We start from the raw sequence: 22,927 nt of genomic DNA, 5'->3' as shown, positions 1-22,927 counted from the left end.
GGGGCATGATATAATTACTATAGGGTTACAATCTGTAGAGCGGTCTGTACTATACACTGTTGTACTCACTCTTATTTACCTCTGGGTCTGAGACCAGTACTGCATGTATAAGAGGAGACAATGGAGGCATTGAGAGGAACCGTTGGACATTGAGGTCAGCTGACACTGGCATGACTGGACTCGTTTAGTTTGTCCACGCTGCAGAATGACAGACTTAGGAACAGCAGCAACTTCAGGTGGCTGACTCACTACCTAGTCTATATTTTAGTCCAAAGATACTCCTAATGATTCTACGTGTGATGACCAAAGTGTGCTTTGATCAATGTATTCAGCTATTACAAGAGTATGAGCATTAAAGAAGTACAGCCTATATTAAAGGATGAAAAATCACAGTATTAAAAATCTGCCATGAATCCAGTAGTCTTTGTCGGTCGGTTTAATTCTTAATTTGTCCAGAACAAAGCAATCCTGGCCACTCTATTCCATAGTGTAGGACAAGATCAGTCCCCATAAATGCAAGCCAGCATGAAGCTACTTGCATACTGATGTGTATGGGGCAGAATGATCTGTATGGTGTAAAACCCATTTCACCCACTTACGATGCATATGTATCCTATCACGCAAACACAATGGAAGGCTGCATAAAATAATTTAAACTCTTTATTATTTGTGTCTTCATTTAAAGACCAAACAGGAGAAAACTGTTTAAGACAGAAACATCAAGAGTGCATCAAATCTACTGTATGCTTAGAACACAACAATGACAGCAATTTGTATGAAGCATAAAACTCATTGGTTTAGAAAAAAAACAGGAACAAACACAGTCGGGGAGTATTATGAAGCTAATATAGCAAAGATCATAGCAACATCCTCAAATAAATCTATCAGAAAACTATATAATTGGTAATGAAAATGATCAAAATCCACAGAATGCATTCGGCCTTAAGGAAACACTGTTGTGGTTGATAAGTATTTATCAGCTTGTGATAATAACCACCATCCCCTCTATTCTCAGTGGAAAGCAGTGCAGAGAAATACTGATCTTATTTTTTAACCATTCATTAATATTAAAACTCCTATCATATTGCACAAGCCCAAAATTCATAATTCATGGGGGTATCACAATGCCAAAGCCTGGACTTATTATGTAGAGTGACACCTCGGACGGACATTAAGTGGAAGCGTAAAAATCATTCTTAATTTGATTTTTACCCCCTATTCATCTTATCATTTGGGAAACAGCCTCTCCTTTCCAAGCAATCTGTTTCTCAAAAACAGCCTTTGACTGTAAGGTACTTGGACTAATTCATCAGCCATTATGCGTTTATCTTCTATTGCTGAGCAAATCCCACCCCAAATAAATCCTGTGCTATACAGTCATACAGTTTCAACATGTTAAGAGATGCCCCAGCAAAGCAACCACTATTTCTGATCCACTGATGTTGTTTCACTATGCTGGGTAATGGTGACACTACCCAGCATTTAAATTGGCAAAAATGCTGGTGCCAAAATGAGATTAATAGAGCATCCAAAGAAAGGGTATGTTCCAAAAACTGCATAAAAAAAATTATATTTAGCTTACATGCACATCATAAAAACCTCAGTAGCACAATGCAATAAATTCATCTCTACCTGAGAAAAATATTTGGCAGTGTTGGGCCAAAACTTTTATTGGCATGAAAGTTGACCTGTATATTCCTTAATTTAGTCACGCTAGATCATATTTTGTTTGTTTACAATGAGAGTGACACGAATGGATCATTTTATCTATTTATAGTAATACTTAGTAATTACACAGTAAGTATAAACAACTTACATTATTAGCACAAACAGAAATGTATTCTCTAATCATTGTCTGTTAGAATATCATCAATAATAAAGAAATGTTAAACAAACTTAAAAACCCATTTACAGAAGCAGGAACAGATTTCAGAGCTTTTCAATTCCTAAAACATATTCACAATCAGATTACTTTGCTCTACTCACTACCTAATGTTTTACTGTACTGGGGATATCAAAACCCTGCAACGACAGATTTACAGCTACTCAACTAACACTAGAACCATGACTTTAAGTGTGACTATTTTGGTTTATGTACATCTCTCGCTAAATCAATGATATATTTTGTCACAAAACAGGGACAGAGCAGCCAAGCATATCCAGGAACAACTTCGGCAAAACCAGAGCCTCACACGGCACTACAGTTCCAGAGACCAGCGGTGCTAAGACTGTACATGGAAATACTGTGCAAAGCCAGTGTGAGAATTGGGCTAAACTCTGCTTCGTTCAAACATGTCAGAAACACCTCTCTAATTAATTTTGGATACTGGCAATACTTCAAGCTCATAAACAAAACCTTTTTCCAAGCCATTCAATTGCTACAAATAAATGAGCGTGTGACGCGTTTCAGCACCTCAAAGTGGAGTTCAATTCTCATCGCTCAATGAGGCAGCATCACTGTGGTTTGGACTGTGTAGTATGTGTGTGTGTGTGTGTGTGTGTGTGTGTGTGTGTCTTTGATAGAAATAGAGAGAAAGAAAGAGAGAGTGAGAGCGTGTGAAAAGAAGAGCCAGGAGGTCACTGTGTGGCGTGTGGTTAGAGATGCAGGCTGTGTCCGAGGAGCTTGACTCAGAGGCCCTCCAGCTGTGCCGGCTGGTGGGGCAACGCTGCCCTCTGGCGCTGGGAGCAAGGCAGTGCAGGCATGGCTCAGGAGGTAGGGAGGGAGAGAGGGAGAGGACAAGGAGAAGGGAGCGGAGAGAAGGAGGGAGGGAGGGAGGAGAGGTGCTACTCGTCACAGCCCAGCAGCTCCATTCGCAGCGTGATATGCTCGTGCCACGCCCATGGCAGGACGCGAACGAATCGGGCGTAGAAGGGCGGCTCGAACACGTTCTTCTTGTGGACGTTGTTGTCACTGTTGCCGGGGAAGATCTGCAGGTGGAGAGCACATTAACAGTGATGAAAATGAGAAATGAGATGGAACAGACTCCTAGGGCCATCTTGCCATATGCTGGTATGTCCCACTGAAAAGTTTAAATCCAAAACACTCCCTATATTTTTTAAACTAGAGAATCATCACAAGGATTTGTTATTTTAAATAATAATAATAATAATAACAATAATGATAATAATAATAAACATGAGTATTTGGAGATTACAGTAAGATTTGTGATGTAGTGATGTACATGGAAAAAGGTGTGTGTGTGTGTGTGTGTGCCTGGTTTTGGCCCCTCACCTTGTCGTCATTAGTCCTCTCATCTTTGATTACAGTCCAGGTCTGACCGTCATCGCTGTAGGTCACCTTGAAAGCGGACACAAACTGAACGCTCCCAAAGTCCTTGGCCCCCTGGGTGATGATGCCTGAGATGCGCTTGGGGGATTTCAAATCAACCTAACGGACAACAACAGACGTGTTTATATTTATATGCCAGGCGTATTTATATTTATATGCCACGTTTATTTACCCAGCATCTTCTTGAAGAATAACTCAAGTGATTTCAAAGGGTTCAATTCAATTAAACAAATAAAAAAATAAATATTTTCCATGACGAAAACGGTGAGGACAACTCTCAAACTTTCTCTTTTTTTGACCAACCAAGTACTCTCAAATGAAGTCATTTTCTACTTCTTTTTAGTGCGTGACCAATCCTAGCCCAAGAACTCACCTGCAGCCACTCGGAGCGGCTGTTGATGGCGGCGCTCCAGGCGTTGGTCTTGCCCTGCTTGTCCAGGCGGGCGTAGTGCGGGTGCCAGGTGAACGCCTCGATGCCCCACGTGCGGAAGGTGCTGGACGCCGACAGCTGAGCGTCGCTGATCAGACGCGACTTGACGCCCAGGGGCTCGGAGCAACCTGTCGTGTTTAAATAGACTGTGGAGTGAGGACCCCGGACAGAGAGAGAAAGGGGAAGGGAGGTAGAGAAAAAAAAAATGATAGACAAGTGGACAGACAGCTGAAGCGCAAGCAAGACAAACCGGGTTAGTGGCCAATGAGGGCGGCAGTCGGTGGCATGCAGCAGACAGGAGTCGAGTGTGTGTGTGTGTAATACTAATTATATGTAGTTTGTGTGTGTTTGTGTTATGCTCATTATATGTAGTTTATGTGTGTACGCCATGCATGATGTTGAGACAGCACTGCCAGTGTATGTGTGTGTGTATACGTGTTAGTATGTGAGGCATGCTTGAGAGTAGTCTGTGTGAAGGCCATGCATGATGTTGAGACGACACTGCCAGAGTGTGTGTGTGTGTGTGTGTGTGTGTGTGTGTGTGTGTGTGTGTGGCATGCTCATGACTAGTCTGTGTGAAGGCCATGCGTGATGGAGACGGCACTGCCAAGAGAAAGAGACAGACAGGCGTGGGCATGGAAAACTGCATAGTATGCAATGACAAGAAGGAGTCGGAAAAGCAGCAGGGGACAATTCCATTTTCCCATAATGAGGAACCCTGGCTGGAGCCCATCACTGTGCAGGGCTAATGCCTCTGCTGATGTAGCACCTACAGCAGTTACAATCCAAACTGGAACTGTCCCAAACCCTTACTAAGAGAAACGAGACACATTTTCTTCACCAGAACAATCTCATCATAAAATGTGTCATTTTGATAATGTGTGCATTCTTTCTTTTCTTTATAATTGTTTGAAGTAATTTCCAATCTAACTAAACACCGCAAGAATCTAAATAGAAAAGTATGTGAACACCTTCCATATTTTGCTGTGGCTTGGAAACAATAGCATAACTTATTTTGACCATATGGGAGTTCCAGCTGCAAAAATCTACATCAAGCTCCTGTCATGGCTCATGTGGCATAAATAAACCAAAGGACTGTGGACAGAGAGGGTGTGTTCCCGTGCTCCTCCGGGTGTGTTGTTCGTGCGAGTTCAGTGTGAGTAACAGGCCTGACTCAAATGGTGGGTTCCTTCGTTCTGGATCTATACATGCCTGTGCACATTCACTAGTGAACTGTATGCCTATAACTAAGTCTGTACTGTTTTCCATTCCTTATAATATACACAATGCAAATCAGTTGCCTATCCAATACAGTACACTCTAAAACAATTACACATTACACATTTTGATTGAAGCTAGATTTAAATGAACAAGACAGATGAATGTCTCAAATTAAGATTCCTCTTAAATTGTTCCTTTTCTAAAAACAAATCCACTATGCGTCTATGAGCCATTCCTTAAACATGACAGGAATTTACCGTTGAGCTCGCAGCCAACCAGCTCCATGCGTAGGGTGCAGGCTTTGCGGCAGACCACAGGGATGATACGGAGGTGCTGTGCAATGATGGGCGGGTCGAACAAGTTGGTCTTGGTGCCATCGTTGTCCATGTTCCCGACAAAAACCTGGAGGGCGGTGAATCAACACACCCATTAATCCAGCTCATGCATAAAAACTCCAACCACAACTATGCTGGTACCCACGCACTGCTGTCTAGATTCACTGGATAAAGCTTGCCTCCCCCCCCCCCCCAAAATCATTTCTGCTTTCAAAAAATGTTCTTCCTAGTTTTGAAGGACAATAGAGTATGTTTGTCTGTAAGTTGACATTTGACCTTTGCTTTTTTGTGCATGTACTGCTACAAACAAATTTCCAGATTTCTTTCAAGACCTTAAAGGAGAAATCCAATGATTTTTCACATAGATCTCTGTTTCTCAAGGTAATCGAGGACTGTCGGAAAGGCAGCAGTCAGGAAGCTACAGCGCATGAACATCTGGGCGCAGGGATGTGAGAAAAAAATCATGTCAAACCCCAATTTCCATCCTTTGGATTTGGATGTCTAAAACAAACAGGCAGTCATTCATAACTTCATGGGTAACATGAGTGATGCTCACTGTGTCTTTCTTCTGGCCCTCCAGTCTGTACATAGTGTAGGTGCGGCCATCGAGGCTGGACGCCACCTTGAAGGCTTTGATGTACTCGGCCACGCCCATGCGGCTGGCGCCTTGAGTGATGATGCCCGTGAAGCGCATCTTCCTCTGCAGGTTCACCTGAGACGAGAGAGCGAGCCGTTTAAACACAGAACCAAACAGAACAAAACAGGCTGGAGTCCATGGAGACGAAGCCGGAGCTGGAACTATAGAGCTCAACGCGCTACATTTTCCGGGGACAAACAAATTAGGGACACATCTTCATCTGTTCAACACATGTGCAGCATTCAGCCTAATTCAGACGACACAGAACATTACAGAAACATGTTGCCAAATCAGAGATCATAAAACATAACAGGGACACAACACAACACAACACAACTCTCTGCTTCTCAGAAGTTGGAGTGCATTGAGCTCTCATGGCAACCGTGAGATTCAGCTGAAAGTCTTTACATGTCTACAGTGCATACTAACAGTGATGGACAAACACAGTCACAGACATACACACACAAACATTTTGGGAATGCACATACATGATGCATGCAAATCATTCACGATCCAGTGAATTCCTACTGACTGTCAAACCAATGCTAGCACTATTGTCGTGTCTTAGGAATGAATAGTCTTCATATGTTGCAATGAATCATGGGACATATGTGGTTCTCCAACCAGTTATTGGCCAAGAACACTTAGCCCTGTTTACCTCGATCCAGGGGTTCTTGTCGTGGCCAGCGGAGGTCCAGGCGTTGACCAGGCCCTTGTTGTTGAGGCGTGCCTTTTCAGGCCCCCAGCGCTGCAGGCCCAGAATGCCGTAGTGCACAGAGGAGGCTGTAATCTGATGCTCGGCAATGCCCCCACCTTCCATGCCCAGCAGGGAGATGCAGCCTGACATACGCACACGTCCAAGCACACACGCACATACACACACACACACACACACACACACACACACACACACACACACACACACACACACACACACACACACACACACACACGCACACGCACACACAAACAAAAAACTGTTGTCAACACAACCATGATGCCTCCTTGTTTTGCTTTGTTTAGCCTTGGGTACTAAAATCACCCAAATCTCAATAACCACTCTTACTGAAAGGCTGCTTGGCATGTCACTGAGGTTATACTCAGTGCTTAATTTGTAAAGTGGGAGGTGCCGGAACGCAGAGGATGGGTGGATCCGGCGACTCAAACATAAATAAATTAATAAATAAATAAAGGGTCGGCGGGACGACGACGCACAACGATTCTGTATGCACTAGCCTAAACCAGTTACCGAGTGCGGAGACAGAGTGCAGATTCGCATGTTTAAGGCTTTATTTCGCCAACACTGCAAGACAATAAGCTATCAAAGGTTATTTTAACCACAACGGACAACGCTCAGAGTAAAAGGATGAACTCCAAACAAGCACACAATACTCACTCAAAGTTCGCACGTTAACTCTCCAAACACACGTTAACGCAACACAATGAATCAATAATTAGGCTAACAAATAAAACAAAGACTACAATATATTGAGAGTAGCCTACCAGCAGAGAATAATTAAGACTTCATTTTACTTACACATAGGCTATATCTTATTTGTCCAAAACAGCCCATACAGTATCCATAGATAGACACCTGCCTCTATTTCCCTACTCCTCAGATCCCGTGCAGATATGTCCTTTGGCAATCCATTATTTCACGTAGGGAATGGGATTGAACCGGGTAGCTTAAGCAGTGGGCCGACAAGGCCAATAAAGCGTTGTGAGGAGATGGTAGTATAGAGGGGAAAAGAGATGCTCTATTTGCTGCGCAAATCAAGTTAATCTGCGAAAAACCCCGCTCACTCTGCACTTGAGATGGGGACAGTGTTGACCGCGGCCAAAAGTTCCGAACGAACTTTTATTTAATGAATGAATGAATAATTGTTTGCTTTATTTCATTGTGATATGGTCATGGAGGTAGTGGATCTAATTTAATAGCTGCCGGATCCAATGTCGGAGGTTCCGGATCTCAAATTAAGCATGGAATAGCTGCCGGATCCAACGTTGGAGGTTCCGGATCTTGTTCCGGCTTGTTCCGGCTCAAATTAAGCACTGGTTATACTGCCATGTGGCTTTCCTTTCTTTCACTTTATGGCCCTCTCTGCTTGAACCACAGCACTATATTTGGGTTGCTGGTCATTTTCATGAGCATTTGGGTTTCCCCACTCTGCTCGGCCCTGACGGGGAAAATTGCTAGGAGTGACTTCTCAGCACTCGCACAGCGGCCACATACAGAGTCATTTCCTCTCCAACGGACAGACTACGACAGCTAGACGTTTGCATACATAGACGACCACGATACTTACGCAGGTGGCAGTGCTTTCCAACGTAGGGCGAGGGGCACTTGCAGTTGAAGTCTCCTTCCAGGTCTCGACACACGCCTCCATTCTTACAGGGCTGACCAGCGCAGTCATTGACATCTGAAGAGAGGGGAGCATTGTATACTTGACATCAGGTGCAAAGGCCACAAAGTCAACATGGGTTTTCAGTTTAGCTTGCTGATTTTCCTCTACCACAAGATGGCGCCCTAGCTGTCAGCGCAAAGCGTCTTTCTGAAGTAAGCCTTTAAGTGTTGTTTAGCAACACACAGTGTTAATTATGGATGAGGCTGCCAAACAGGCAAAAAAAAAAAAACTATAAATAGAGCATAATAAAAAAGAAAGTAGTTTCCGTAGCTGCAGAGCCTGGGGTGCTGAAGGACATTTCTCTTCACAAAGTATTTCTCACCGCAGGTTAGGTCATCAAAGCGCCAGGTAAACCACAGTACTAACAGCATGGACGCACATGTCCCCCTCCTCAACCAACCAAAACAGAACATAACCTGAGGTAATCCTCGTGGTCAGACAGCACTGGAGTGGTCAGTGTATATTTTCCTGTGTCGTAAGAGGATTGCACCAACAGTCTGCCCACTCTGCAGACACGCTGGGCCATCACAGGTCACTAATCCACTTAGGAACGCGGGGTCAAAGATGCCTTAGGACACCCGCTGACATCAGGCAACCCTCGAGAGCCAGTCTGTCACCACCAGGGTCAATGCCCTGATGTTTGCGCCGTGGGCCACTGGGAGATCAGAAGACAGGCCTTACTGGCAGCCGGCGGGCAACAGAACGAGCGGCGCCCTGATGCCCCGACGCTCAGACGGTTGGCAGAGTCCGACTGGCAGGACATTCCAGAGTTGATGAAGGGGAAAGGGGGTTGGGGGGGGGGGGATTACCACACGCTAGAATCCAGATGGGGACAAGGTCGGGCCGGCCACGCGCAGCCAAGACAACCCTCAGACACGCCAGGGCAGCCAGGAGGCCTGCAGGTTAGCCAGGCCGCAACACCCGTGCTTACTCTCCAGCTCTGTGTCTGTCTTCTGTCAGGCTTTTGTCTGACTTTGTGAGCAAATTCCTCTAATGTGTCCTCCTCCTGATATTCCCTCTTAAAATGTCCTCAACTGTCAAGAACAATAACAAGTGTCTTCAATCACCATGGGAGCGCCTTTGCTCACACAGAATACACTGATGCCTGAGAGGAGATGGCTGAGCTGATTGGTCACTTTATTGAGTGCCAATACAGTTGTAGATGACAATTGCATGGGAAGCGGCGGAATATCAATAGGGAACCCATGTTACCTCGCAGCATGACCCAGATCAATTTCAGCCCAGTCAGCAGGCTCTGGCATGTGATGCTGGGAGCGCACTCGCTGGTGCAGGGGCCACTGCGAACACAGGCGGAGGAGAACAGAGGAGCGCTTTTGTTTGGGGCCCCTCGGCCCCCCGCGCCATCTTAATGGCATCTTGTGATCCCGCTGCTGCCGCACAGGCAGGGCCTGTGGGACAGGGCAAGAGCGGCGAGATGAGCTGAGTCATCATATTCCATCACCTTAACCGGCTCCCCCCTCGGAGGGGCCGGGCTCCCCTGCACCTATATCATAGCCACCAGGCAAGTCATGAGCCTCGCGTGGAAACTGGCCCAGAATCAGCCGCTTGCTGGGTCATGCGGACCAGTCTGATCTCAGTAACTGCCAGTAATTCTGCTCTTGGGACAGGAGAGTCTTTCACTGTTAGTTGGGAGGGGGCAAGGGGGGGTGGGGGGAGTACAGGAGCATTCCTACAGGAATGTGCTGGTAGGTGAAGACATCAGAGTTGATGATAATGATGATGTTGATCATATGATGCCTCTGTGAAGTGAGTCACTGCACTGGACATCGACAGAAGACTTAAGTGGCCTCTTGGAATATGGGACTGGTGGGAGGCTGCGGTGACCACCAGTATGGGGTCAAAGAGCAGTCATCTGCCTTCTGTGTGCTAGATAAAGTACACTCTCAACCTGTTTACTGGTTTACTGGTTTGGTTACCTCCACCATGATTTCTGAGGGGCTTGTCTGTTTGTGCTGGATTCCGCAAAAACGACTTAAAAAAAGCTGTAACAAGGTCCAAGGATGAACCCATTAAACTAGTGGTCGCTGTGGTGGAGGAGTGGTTTGGAGGTGGCTCAACAAATGTAGCTTTACTCTCTCATGTTGCAAAATATTCCATCTGACCTTGGTGGTGGTCTGAGCTCTAAGAGCGTTTGTAAATATTTACAATTCTGGGGTAACAGCTCAATAAGATCAGTAAAAACACTAAAAAAAGAACCACAGACATCTTAATTAATTATAGAAATCACATAATGTAGATTAGACAAATTTGTTTTACACTTGCAGGTTCATCAGTGCACATCAGCCAAATGTCAACTCTGCCATTACCGTAACAACTTGTGGTTAATGATTAACTCAAAAAAAAAAGCAAGCGAAATAAAGACAGGAAGAGAAACTGAAACAGCAGAAGAGTGACGCAGAGGTACTCTATCCCCGTGGCAGACAGCCCAGTCAAGCTGGTTTTTCACACATCACTTGGGGAGCGGTGGAACATGCTAAATGGCCGTTAAAGATCATAAAGATCTTAATCTCCCATTTTGAAAATCTTTCAAACTCTTTCATACCTTTATGCTTAGAACAATCAACACCCCCACTTCCCTGCACAGATACAGATACACAAACACACACACACACACACACACCTGGACAAAAATAGGCAGCCATCAAACCAGGGGACTCATCCAATCCCAGCAATCAAAGCAAATGTGGCTGGCCATTAAGGCCGAGTAAAAGCTTTTGACACAGATTTCACGGCTCTTCGGCGAGCTTTCAGCCCAATTTCACACGGCGGCTGAGGCCCTCCTGTCAGACTCCACTCAAACCTGTCACACTGTTAGCGTTAGCGCAGACTTCATTCACTTGCCTGCCTCCACTTTCCATTTTACCCCGGCAACAGGGGTGGTGACGGCGTGGGTGTGCTGCTTGGAGCTAGAGGCCTCCCGCTGTTGGCTGGACAACAACAAGCGTGTGCACGTGTGTATGTGCCGCATACATACTGTATGTATGTCTATTTAAATTCAAGCGTTAAGAGGATGAGAAATCTGCAGTAGTCAAATCTACATGGTGCTTGCACAGTAGTTTCATCTGGCACTGGCAGTTCCTTGCAAAAGTATTCAACCCAACTGAAAGTCATTACCATTTTGAAACCAATTAAAAGACACTTCCACATTATTCCAAATCAGTATTTTTTTTATTTGGACATTTATGCTCTTGAGTATTTCCAAAAGCAATATATTTTCTTCGCTTGATACTACTAAAATGAATGTACTGTTTGCATAAGAATTCAAATCCCCGTGCTTTTGAATTCCAGACAAGCTTATTACAAATGACACAGAGGTGCCACTTAACTAATTATGATCAGTTAAGTTACTAGCTATGCATGGTTTAATTAGACCCCTCATTTTAGATAGAAAATCCCTTTAAAAGGCTCTATGATTAAATCCAAGTGTTTTGACATTCTATTGAGCATCATAAGAATAAAGTGGAACTTGCTTCACACCACCCAGTGGCTTTGTAAAAAAGCCTTTCCCCCAAAATCAAGGAAGATCTTAACTGGCGATTAAGGTCACCACAGTCCAGTCCATGCTCAAATCGGAGCTGGAGCGTAGGTCTAGGAGTGCACAATCGTAAAGGAGAAATCCGCTGAGTTTCCACATAGATCTCCATTTCTTGAGGTCGCCGAGTACTGGGGGCATGGCAGTGGGCCTCCATGTACATACCCACAGAGTATAGCGATTGTTTTCAAGAAACAGAGATCTATGTGAAAACTTACCGGATTTGGCCTTTAAGAACTAGCCATATGACTCTTCTGGAGGCTGGCAAAAAAAGAGAATCCACAAAAGCACGTATGGCAATTGTTTAAAATGTGGGAGAGATTTTCAATGGTTTTATAACTACAAAATAGAGCTTTCTGACCAATCCTCAAAAGCGTTTCATGTGGTAAATCTAACGCTGCCAATCATGAAATACAGAATGGGAGCATCATGTTGTGGGGGGATTTCTGGTCTGCCGGATCTGGGAAATGTTTTAGAATTAAAGACAGAATTAATGGAAATACGCTACACACAATATTGCACAAAACTATGGTCTGCTGTAAAAGAATGGAATCACCCAGGACACCTGAGAACAATTACCCAGTGCACAAAGCTAAAGTGACAACGGAGTAGCTCAAAGCCCTTATGGTCAAAGCCCTTATGAAACTCTTATACTTATCGCGAGGGAACGCAAAAGAATTGCTAGTAGAGAATAGAAAACTCAATGTGAAGCAGCGCAAAGGGGGCTCTAAAAATAAATTCCCACCTCTAAAAAGATAATTCCCACCATGGTCCTTCAGGGGCTCTGTACATATGTATTTGTCACAACAAGAAATAAAAAATAAATGCATGGTAACAGTCATAAAGAACCGTATATAGAAAGACGACAGAAACAGCCCTTTCTGGTTACTACCATGAGGTTACTCCGCTCAGAAAAAAAGCAGCAAAGCACACCCGATGCACCCCACCTATCCTATCAATTACCAGCGACATTATCTTCACTCTTTACACATCACCAGTGTTTAGTGGCGCTGACGAGGATCTGCGGGGTGTCATCACACTCTCTCCTTAATTGCGAGAGAGAGATTTGAGGAGCTTTTCTGGGACGCAATTTAAAAAGAGGCAACTGCTGAAAACAGGCCAAGGAACCCGGCGTGCTTGTTACATCCGGTTGCGAGTCCCCCTCTGGGGAGTTCAGAACACCATCTTTGAGCATTCTTTCACATTCACATGAATAGGACTAATTAGGGAGGACGTTAATTAGGGATGAGACATCCGAAATGTGGTCAGCGCCTCATGATGGCGCATGCGCAGGACCTGAGGAGATCAAGCGTGTCCAGCTGGACGCATCTGCAGTTTGTGTGTGTGTGTGTGTGTGTGTGTGTGTGTGTGTGTGTGTGTGTGTGTGTGTGTGTGTGTGTGTGTGCGTGTGTGCGTGTGTGTGCATGTGTGCGAACATCCGCTCCAGGCGCTGAGCGGAAGCTCACGGTAAGCTGATACGCCACCAGTTTGCTGTATCTGGATGTGCTTTTATGGCAGAAGAGCACACTGATGCAGATGACTTTCAGAGAGTAGTGTGTGTGAATGTGTGTGTTGGAGAGTGTGATGTTAGTTGTTGTTGGTAGCGTGCGTGCGTGTGTGTGTGTGTGTGTGTGTGTGTGTGTGTGTGTGTGTGTGTGTGTGTGTGTGTGCGTGTGTGTGTTGGAGGGGGCCCATTTTGCTGAGGGCAGCAGTCCTTATGCGGCCCCATGCCCTGCGGGCCGTGTGTCAGTCGAGCAGAAGCATCGGAGCAAAGAGCATCAGAGCATCAGAGCTGACACACACGGGCCGCGGAGCATCACCCAGACGCACAGAACACAGAACACAGAACACAGAACCCGCCCCGGGAGGAAGTGGACCCTTGAGCTTTGGTCACACTGCGTGGTTGCATAATGCATGCATGAACAGGAGGCTTCAGCCGCTCATACATATAAAGCGCATGACCGCCGCCACAGACAGCTCTGTGTATAATGAGGTCCACTCCATCCTGATACCCGATACTGTCTGCTGTTTGGGAAGAGCGGTTGTGAAGTGTTCCGCATCATGCTTAAGCCTCTTCTTAAGCTCATGGCATGCAAAGGCATGTCTACATATAGTTAACAGCACTGGGCATCCTAAGTTATTTCACTGCTTATAAATAACTCTCAAATATATTAAGGACAGCTCCATAGGGCCTACTGGAAGATCCCGCACACACACACTCACACACACACGTACACCTTCTAGAGCATGGGAAATGTTTGTTGCTGGGCCTGCACATTTCCCCATGTTTCCATGATCTACTACCAAGACTATTTGTCTCATAAGGCTAAGTCTGGAGAGAAATGAGAGATGTCTTTGGGTAGGCAGCACCACCAAGCCAAGCACCACAGATGAAGCTCAGTTCAAGGCTTTGGACCGGTTCTTACTGTTTTGGCAGTGGACGCCATCAAAGCCCTCCTGGCACTTGCAGACGTACTCGCTGAAGACGTCGCCACGTCGCGTTTGGCTTATGACTTCACACACACCGTCGTTCTTGCAGGGATTTGGCTTGCAAGGTCCTAGAGGAGGCATAGACCAGACATGAGTGTATACAGAACATTTTCAAAGCCAAAGAACATTCAAACATTAGCTGGAATGAAGGGCCGGGGAAACAACTGCTTCCAGGCATCGGAAGCTTCAGGACTCACGCTCACTCACACAAATTGTCATTGTCATTTGTCATGGTCATTGACAAATGGTACACCAACCGGTGCTAGTTTAAGAACTTTAAAAGCCTTCCAAGAGGAAGCTGACTCTCATTCCATATTCTACGTCAAAGTCTCAACCACATAACCGTTGCTTTGTTTTAGTTTTTGTTTCATTTCATCTTTAATTGCTTTCTGGAATATAACCATGACCCAATTTGAAGGAGGAAAAAAAAAAAAAAAAACATGTGCTATGAGGTTACCAGTCTCTGTTTCGTTGCAGGTCTCGCCGGTGAATCCATCTGGACAGATACAGATGAAAGGATTCTCCCCCACTCCAGTCACGCAAGTGCCTCCGTTGTGGCAGATGTTCACTTCACAGTAGTCACCTGAAATGGCAGATGGGGGAAGAGACAGGGAGTGAGACAGACGGAGCGACTGACAGACAGACAGACAGACAGACTTGTTTGGCTTCTATTCACTGAGTGACACATGAAGAGACGTGTTTGTTCAGTTGCCTTTGTTTTTCACAGTTTGCCCTCAGTGGAGAGATAAATATTTCAAACAATGCTATGGCCTGATGTAGTTTACACCGTGACAAAAAGAACTGTAAATGAGGAGGATTCATTTTGCTGGGTGGGAGATGAAAGGGCCCCATAGAGAAGACAGAGTGTTCACAGTCTCTGTGTCTAGTGTGGCTGTGGACTGTCATGTGTGACTGCTGGAGCCTGACATGCTGACACAGCCAACACGAGCGTCAGTGCTGGAGGTTTCCATACCGACCACACCAGCGAGCTTCCCCATGACTCAACTAATCCATGTTGAAACATGCTAGCGCCACTTAGAAAGAATCCTCATCAACGCTACCACAATGGCTTTCTGCACCGTAGGGTGTATATGGGGTTGTTGTAGAAAGAGATAGAAGAGGTGGATGTGAAAGAGGTAGCAAAAAAAAACAAATGTCACAGTCAATTTGAAAATAAATCCTAGCAATCTCTAAATGGAAAAAGCCACATTAGTGGGTGGCACTTAAACCAATATCATAAGTCTCCACCGTCTGCATTGGCTACTACAAGGGGAAGTGCCTTCCAGATTTGGCCATATTTGTTCAGGAGTAAATACCAGTGCACATCATGTGGCTAGGATGAGCGTCGTCGCCAGAGACACCTCTTGCTCACTGTAAAAGTGTGTGGGCGAATGATTCTCACCCCTTTAAGTATCTGGTAGGCTAAGTACAGGCCTGGCCAATTTGCAGTGTCTATAATTCTGCTGGAAGTGACACTTTTGGCTGTCGAAAGTGACATACAAGGCTTTAGCCGTTTCCTCTGCATTCCTCGTCTGCGAGCTGCCCAAAAGCACACAAACAGATTCATCCGGAAAACGCGGGTACAAACAGTCCCGGACTCCCGGCCCGGGACGTGTCTTGGAACTCGACCGAGGCCAGGGCTCGCTCACGCGTGCGCTCTCAGGGAGGAAGTGCTCTGGGACTGTTATCGTCGAGCCTCTGGCCTCGGTGTCGTTCTGGGCTCAGCCTCCCCGGGGAGGGTGACTCAGGCCTGGCCCGCGCAGAAGCATCCTTATCCAAGCGTCGCGTTTGTTTATCTTCGCCAGAGGAATGCGTCCTCCCATCTCGTAGCTGGAGCGGTAAGCGCTGCCAGCCAGCGAGCGAGCCAGCGAGCGAGCGAGACCCTTAACTCCCACACTAGAGCGTGGGCTCAGCTCAAACGCCGCAGCTGCTGCAGCTGTTACAGTCGCACTACGCAGGGCCTGTTAGTGGAGCTGCAGTGGAACTCACACGTGGCCCTCCTGCTCACTGCAGTTGCTTTGTTTGGATGACCTTCAACATCTGCCAGAGACATTTGCTGAGACGGGAGTCGCTGTGAAACCGGAGGGGAGTCGCGGAGATGGACGCGGGGAGACACTCCCACTGTGAAAGTGCAGAGATTACCACTGAGGTCTCCGGAAAGGAAGCGAAAGTTATGCTTGGACACTGTCGATGCTTTTGGGTGTCAGTGAGACGAGGAAAAACAGAAGATCAGAGTCAAACACGAGCATGTCCAACCCTGTTACCACTGCTCTCACGATGGTGTTCATTTCTCATCTTACAAAGCTACTTCAATGCTATGTAATAGATCAATATTTTCCTGGCTCTACTGGGCTACTCTTCTGAGTACAGTGCTCCCTGAGGGGTTATGGTATGCAGCTCTGTGTAAAATGCAGCATGGCAAAAATGGAAAAAATAAATAAATAAAGATACCCATGAGACCTTATTTGCATGAGACTATGGATGGTGGGTCAAAAGGTCACCTTCGCTTCAGAGAGCTTTCATCTCAAAAAGGCCTGACCTCATGTGCCTGTAAAGGAGCGAGGCTTGATTAAGACACGTGAGGTGGAGGAGGAGGGGGGGGAGAAAAGGGTCCAACTCATCAACAGAGAGGCCGGTTTGATCAAATGAAACATTTGATCTGCGTGTCAGCAGCTGAATAAGGCTTTTGATCCGCACAAGCGCTCCAGCAAGCGTGCGGGCAGACAACCCTAAGAGGCCCGCTGTGGCCACCTCCAGCACTCTTAATACATCACTCTTCATTCTGTGGGAGAGCTGCAGAGAGAGAAGACGGCACTTTCACTTCTATTTCTGTGTAACAGCACATATGGTTAAGCAGCGACTTGCTCTGTGCACCCAAAAAATGTGGTGGTTTTTCTTTTCTTTTCTTTTTTTTTTTTTTTTTTGAGTGACAATGAAGGGTGAAAATTTGGCTTGGAGAAGAGATGGAATTCAAGCACTGTATTTTTTTTTTTTCGCTTGAATAGCGATCTGGATACTAAAAGTATGAGGCATGCCATGGATGGATTTTCAGGGGCATAACTTCTCTGAGTCAGTCAGTTACTGAATCAGGCAAACACAGATTTGAGAATGGAAAATGGCTAAAGTAAACAGGGTGTGACACTATTATAAATGGCCATCCCAATGCTATGACTAATACCTCGGTGGATATTTAGTTGTCCCGAAGTCCACATATGGTTTCCCTGTGCCGTTATGTCATATGAGTCACCAGCCATACTGAACCAGCATGGACAAAACAGACTTAAGCTCTGGGGTCAGGTCAGAAAGCTCCACATGCCGTGCTGAATGAAGAACAGGGCTTTGAGCGGGACATATCCACGTGGATGTCCAGCCGGAGATTTTTGGCCTATGAGTCTCCCTAGTCACAAAGGTCAAGCATTCAGTAATTAGCTGTAGAGAGGACAAGGTAAGCTCAGCACCATACAAACACCGTGGCTAGAGTATTTGAAGCAGGTGGGCACCACAATAACAACAGACTTGCCATAAAGAGACACCAGACTCACAGGCTTGTGGGAACATCCAATGTTAACAAATTCCCATAGCTAGAATTGTAAGTTGTGCTCTTATATGGGCTTCATCCGCTTAATGAAAGTGTTAATTAACCAGACCACCTGGTTCTCTCTGTGACACTGTGCCAGTCCCCATTCGGTGAAGGTGGTTAGTGCTACACTTCTGCAGTTTTTTATGTTTCATGGTCCAGGCTGGACCATGCTGTTCTTTTTTTTTGTGGTTTTCAGAACCTGGGCTGTCCACAGCGGTTTTTACACCGTATGCAGCCAGTGGATCATGAGGAGATGTTTGCTGTATGTGACAAAAAAAGTTCTACCTTATAAACCGTGTAATAAGACTTAAAGAACGGTTAAAAAACTAGATTATCCCCTCTTTACTAGGCAACATCCCATAGAGCAATGAATGCACATACATGACTGGGCTAATCAGGATTACTTACAGCTGTCTATAAAAGTCACTTTAAGGGTGTTGGCTGTGCAAGTGTTGTAAATAGGCTCGCATGTCAGCAATAGGCTTTACAGGACAAAGGTGCATTGACTTTTGACTCATCTCAGCTGTATGCGTGTGGGTGCATGTGAGACAGCAAGGATATCTCTGTCTGTACTGTCTGTGTGTGTGTGTGTGTGTGTGTGTGTGTGTGTGTGCCTGCGTGCGTTTGTGTGTGTGTTGGTGTGTGTGTGTGTGTGTGTGTCTCAACGTCTATACCTTTGCTTCCTTGCACAGCCATTTACACAACACTTTCCAGCATTCCAACGCCATATAGCCATGTGGGAATATGTTCCAGAGCTCGGTGAACAACCTCACACCGGCAAGCGGACAGTCAGGGTTGGTGACCTGTGGAGTGGAGTGGACGCCCCCCCCTGCTACTTCTCCTCCTGAGAATAACCTGCACTTTCCAGCACACCATGCACAGAGGCAATTCATGGAGGCGTACACGGAAAAACAAACCGTGTGTACACCACTACAGCTGCAGGTGAGATTTCAGTAATCTTAAGAGACTTTTCCAGAGAGGCATAACCACCTGCTTGGGAAAAAAATAAACAACCAACCCGTCTAAAAATACACCTGCACGTAGCCAGACTTATGCTGGGCTATTCTCTGAGGTTGCCACCATGTTACAACGAGCAGGTTACTCTCAGAGGTAATATATACATCATGCTCATGGAACTAGCGCCCAATAATCAAACTCCCTCACAGTATTACTAGGCCAGGTATCTATAGGCTACATCAGCGGTGCTCTTTGCTCTCATAAAATAAACATGAATGTCTGTTTTACCACAACAAAGACTTTTTTTTGAGCAGTGGGAAATATCTTAAGGTGTCAGATCATGGGAATGGCTCTTAAAAAATTCATCACAGCAGATTGGAAAGTGGGACAAGACAGAGACAATGACAGAACGGCTCAAATGAGAGCTTCCAGACTGGGAAGGCACAGAATGAAACATTGATTAGGCATGATCCAACATTAATCTGGAAGAAGCCCGGACTGTAATTGGCATTGCAAGTGAAGTAGCAAGGAAAAATGGAACTCTCCCCCGAGGAAGTGGCTCCACTGCCAGATGGTAAAAGCTATAGCCCAGGCATTTTCTCAATGGCTCAGGGAGACAGACACACACACACACACACACACACACACACACACACACACACAGACACAAACACACACACACACACACACACAAAAAGAGAGGAGTTGGTGGCAGTTTGCCTTTCTAAATTTAGCAGAAACCAGCTCAGCTGACCTGAGACAAAGAGAAAGAAAAGGGAGTCACACTTTCCTCACCTCATGTGTGAACAGAATGAATAATTCAAGTTGTGCCTTAGAGGAAACCTTTTTTTCTTGCCAACTACAACTCGTAAGGAGACAAGCATGGCAACTGATGAGGCCCTTTGCAGCCAGCATTTGCCTACAGATGTAAATCACCCCCGGTTGGTTCAATGGTGTTTTGGGGCGGAAGGGCACAGTAAGTACAGGCATGTCCCACAGGAGTGGTCATTAGTGGCAGGAAGTGCCCGAAGCTTTGTCAGATTTCAGAGCATGTTTTGGTGGCCACATTCAGGGCGGTGAGTCACTCTTTTTGGTTGGTCACCGAGCCACACCTACAGACTGAAGCCAGGCCCATGGCCTGAGGCACACTGCCACAACAGGGGCAGGCATACAACCATTTGTTTGTGTGTGTGTGTGTGTGTGTGTGTGTGTGTGTGTGTGTGTGTGTGTGTGTGTGTGTGTGTGTGTGTGGTGTGTGTGTGTGTGTGGTGTGTGTGTGTGTGTGGCCGTAACTCAACTCATTTGGAAAATAAAAAACATAAACAGTTCAGGAAAACAAGAATAGCACTCCTGTAAATAAGCACATAGGCATAGTGTTGTAGTTACGACCAAGTTGTACAACTATAGCCCACTACGTTCAAAGAGCGATCAGAAGACTAAGGCAGACTATCCAAAATTCAAAACAATCAGAGCCCTTTTGAGTTTTTTTCAAAACAATCCGATTTGACAGATTTGAAGTCTTGAACATGGGCTTATTGGCCTTATTAAGCATAGATGCATGTCAGTACAAAGCTTGAGGTCAAATGACTCCACACAAGCACTGACTCTGCAACAATGGCTTTCTAAAAACCTATAGCAAATCAGAACAAAACATGAAACCAGGGCATGTGTCCCTCTCGGTCCATGTGAAATTCTTCTCTACGACTAAAGCAATGAGCCAGAAGGATGTGGTCTCAATGTGCACATACATAATAGACTGCATTATTATTAGAGTCTTTTAAGCAAGGACTTGCTATACATAAGATCAACACAGAGCCCTGAGGTAAGACCCATTTTTTTCAGTGCCAATGCGCACAAACACAGATGACAGTTCCACATGCACATGCAATGAGAGCAAGTTAGAATATTAGAACATACAATATTAAATAACATTGAATAACAACTACCGCTTTTTCAAATAAAGCCAGCATTACAGTGTGATATTGGGGGTAGGCAGTGGCAGGCTTCCATATTCAACTGCCGGCAAGAAGAAGGGACCGAAATGGTTTGTGTAACGGTAAGAAATACATCGTTACTGAGCAGCCTACATATTTTGCATTGCACTGATTTCTCAAATTAACGCATATGAAAGGAATTAGAAATTAATTATTTCGGAGCTAACTAATTTCACTGGTTGCAGAGAAGTGAAGAAAACAATTACACAGAGTGAGTGACGGTAAATGATTTGGGCTGCATGCTTCCTTGTCACCTACTCACAACAAGTAAACAACCAACGGTAGACACCATTCCCCGAGAAAGCGTGGAACGCTCTTTAGTCTCATTGGTAGCTATGAAGTCTAGGGTAAATTAAACTTACCGTTCACAGCAGATATGGCACTCAACACAAAGCAGATGGTAAAAAGCGGCAAACAAAGTGAGATGCGATTTTGGCGCTTCATTTTGGCTTTAGATACTTCTCTTTCTCTAACTTGCGAATGTTCAACTCGACTCCGACGACAAAGGCTCTGAACTGTTGGAGCGGCTGAAGTCCGTGTGGAGGACTGGGAGGCGTTAGTGCGGCAGCACGTGTATGTGTGCTTTCATCCAATTACATCCTGTATTATAATTATAGGACCTCCCCCAGGGACTGATTAAGCTAACAGTTAAATGTAGCGTCGCAGCAGAGCACAGTAGCAGACTTGACAATATACTGTAAACACCACTAGATTCAGCTTGCTTTGATTTTAAATGATAAAATAGCTTTAGGCTATAATGCCCTTCTAAGTTTATAAATGTTGTCTACAGGCCTACATTATCACACACCAATTATCTGTCAGCCAATCATTAATGATGATTACATTCAGCCAATGCAAATAGATGTTTTTCTGATATGTAGATATTTCTACATTTATTTGGCCAAAAGATCAATGCCGATGCCGATCAATCTTTAGACTTATGTGAGTTACTAGAGTGGTGTAAACTTGGACCTTCATTTAACTAGAAAATGTAAAAAAAATCATTGCAACATGGAGTAAATGTAGGATTTGCAGTTTGGTATGACATTTTCAAAAAAAATATATAGGCCTAGATCTCAGCCTATTTGAAAATAAATGGTATTGTTTCCTCTGAAACTAAAACAGGTTGTGCCAGTGATAGCCTAGGCCTATATCCTGATCATATATCTATCAGGAATTAAGGCCTATTGCAGAAATGTTCATATCTGACTGTCAATAATACAATTTGTAATATCTGCCAGTACTGATGTCGTATCAATACCAGCATCATCATGCATCCCTGAAAAATACCTCACTCACACATGTAGCCTATCTCTTGTTCTGTCACTCTTTCTCATTCCTCTGTCATGTGTGTGTATCCTGATTTTATTTAGAGAGAGGAGTATAGGTATATGCACCAGTAATAGCAGTGATATAGCTATAGCATACTGAATTAATCTTTTTGGAAATATGCTATTGGTAGGGGGCCAACACTGAGCTGATTGAGGTCATGATGGTGGGTGGACTTGAGTCAGAATCCATCCTTGATCTCAGACCAAGTTTGTATGTTGATTCAGTGTGTGGGTGTTGCTTAAGAATCCCCCTTCCTTTGATGGTTTTGTTTGTTTCAAAGCAGAAGACTGGTCCTTGAAAGCAGATGTTGAGCACTGATCAACCATAGCATAATGTATTGATTTATTCATTATTTCAGCACAGCTGATCAGATGCATGGGTGTGTTTTCTCACACAAATCCCTTTGATGTAGCCTACTCTAATAAGAAACATCTGTTAGTAAGAGTGATCATGAACTTAAACTGTGACCAATCCACTGCCAATGTAATTAACCATTGTGTGTTATTTCCATATCTCATGAACAACCATCTGAGTTTAATTAAACTGAAACCTGCCAGATGTCAACCATGCAGAATGTTCTTAGTACAGAAGCAATCAATGCATCTTGCTTGTGCTCAACCCATAAATTAATTTAATATCCTCCAGGTATTAGAAAGTATAGGCTATCGAGTGATAGTGAATGTGGTGCTTCAGACAAATGCATT

General features: G+C 45.0%; 1 protein-coding gene across 2 annotated transcripts; it reads right to left on the bottom strand.

Annotated features, from left to right (window-relative positions):
- Positions 1–644: 644 nt before the first annotated feature.
- Positions 645–21,424, bottom strand: mfge8b (milk fat globule EGF and factor V/VIII domain containing b). Of its 2 annotated transcripts, none has more exons than XM_062546958.1 (10): positions 21,254–21,424; positions 14,818–14,943; positions 14,297–14,428; positions 8,219–8,332; positions 6,571–6,752; positions 5,832–5,987; positions 5,198–5,342; positions 3,663–3,865; positions 3,233–3,388; positions 645–2,928 (listed from the first exon to the last, which is right to left on the bottom strand). In XM_062546958.1, the coding sequence occupies exons 1-10, from the start codon at positions 21,333–21,335 to the stop codon at positions 2,785–2,787; spliced, it is 1,440 nt and encodes a 479-aa protein (XP_062402942.1). In that variant the 5' UTR covers positions 21,336–21,424; the 3' UTR covers positions 645–2,784. The 2 variants fall into 2 exon arrangements, with proteins under 2 accessions (XP_062402942.1, XP_062402943.1); XM_062546959.1 differs by having other exon boundaries at positions 3,663–3,847.
- Between the last annotated feature and the right edge of the window lie 1,503 nt (positions 21,425–22,927).

This window comes from Sardina pilchardus, chromosome 10 (genome assembly GCF_963854185.1).
Source record: "Sardina pilchardus chromosome 10, fSarPil1.1, whole genome shotgun sequence".
NCBI classification, from domain to species: domain Eukaryota; kingdom Metazoa; phylum Chordata; class Actinopteri; order Clupeiformes; family Clupeidae; genus Sardina; species Sardina pilchardus.
Note: the sequence above shows the minus strand (reverse complement) of the source record. Positions and strands in the feature narration are given on the sequence as shown.

Coding starts and splice junctions, on each gene's coding strand:
- mfge8b (XM_062546958.1), bottom strand. CDS start 21,335: ATGAAGCGCCAAAATCGCATCTCACTTTGTTTGCCGCTTTTTACCATC. Junction 6,753..8,218: donor TGGAAAGCACTGCCACCTGC/GTAAGTATCGTG, acceptor TGCGTATGTCAG/GCTGCATCTCCCTGCTGGGC. Junction 2,929..3,232: donor AGAGGACTAATGACGACAAG/GTGAGGGGCCAA, acceptor CTCCACCTGCAG/ATCTTCCCCGGCAACAGTGA.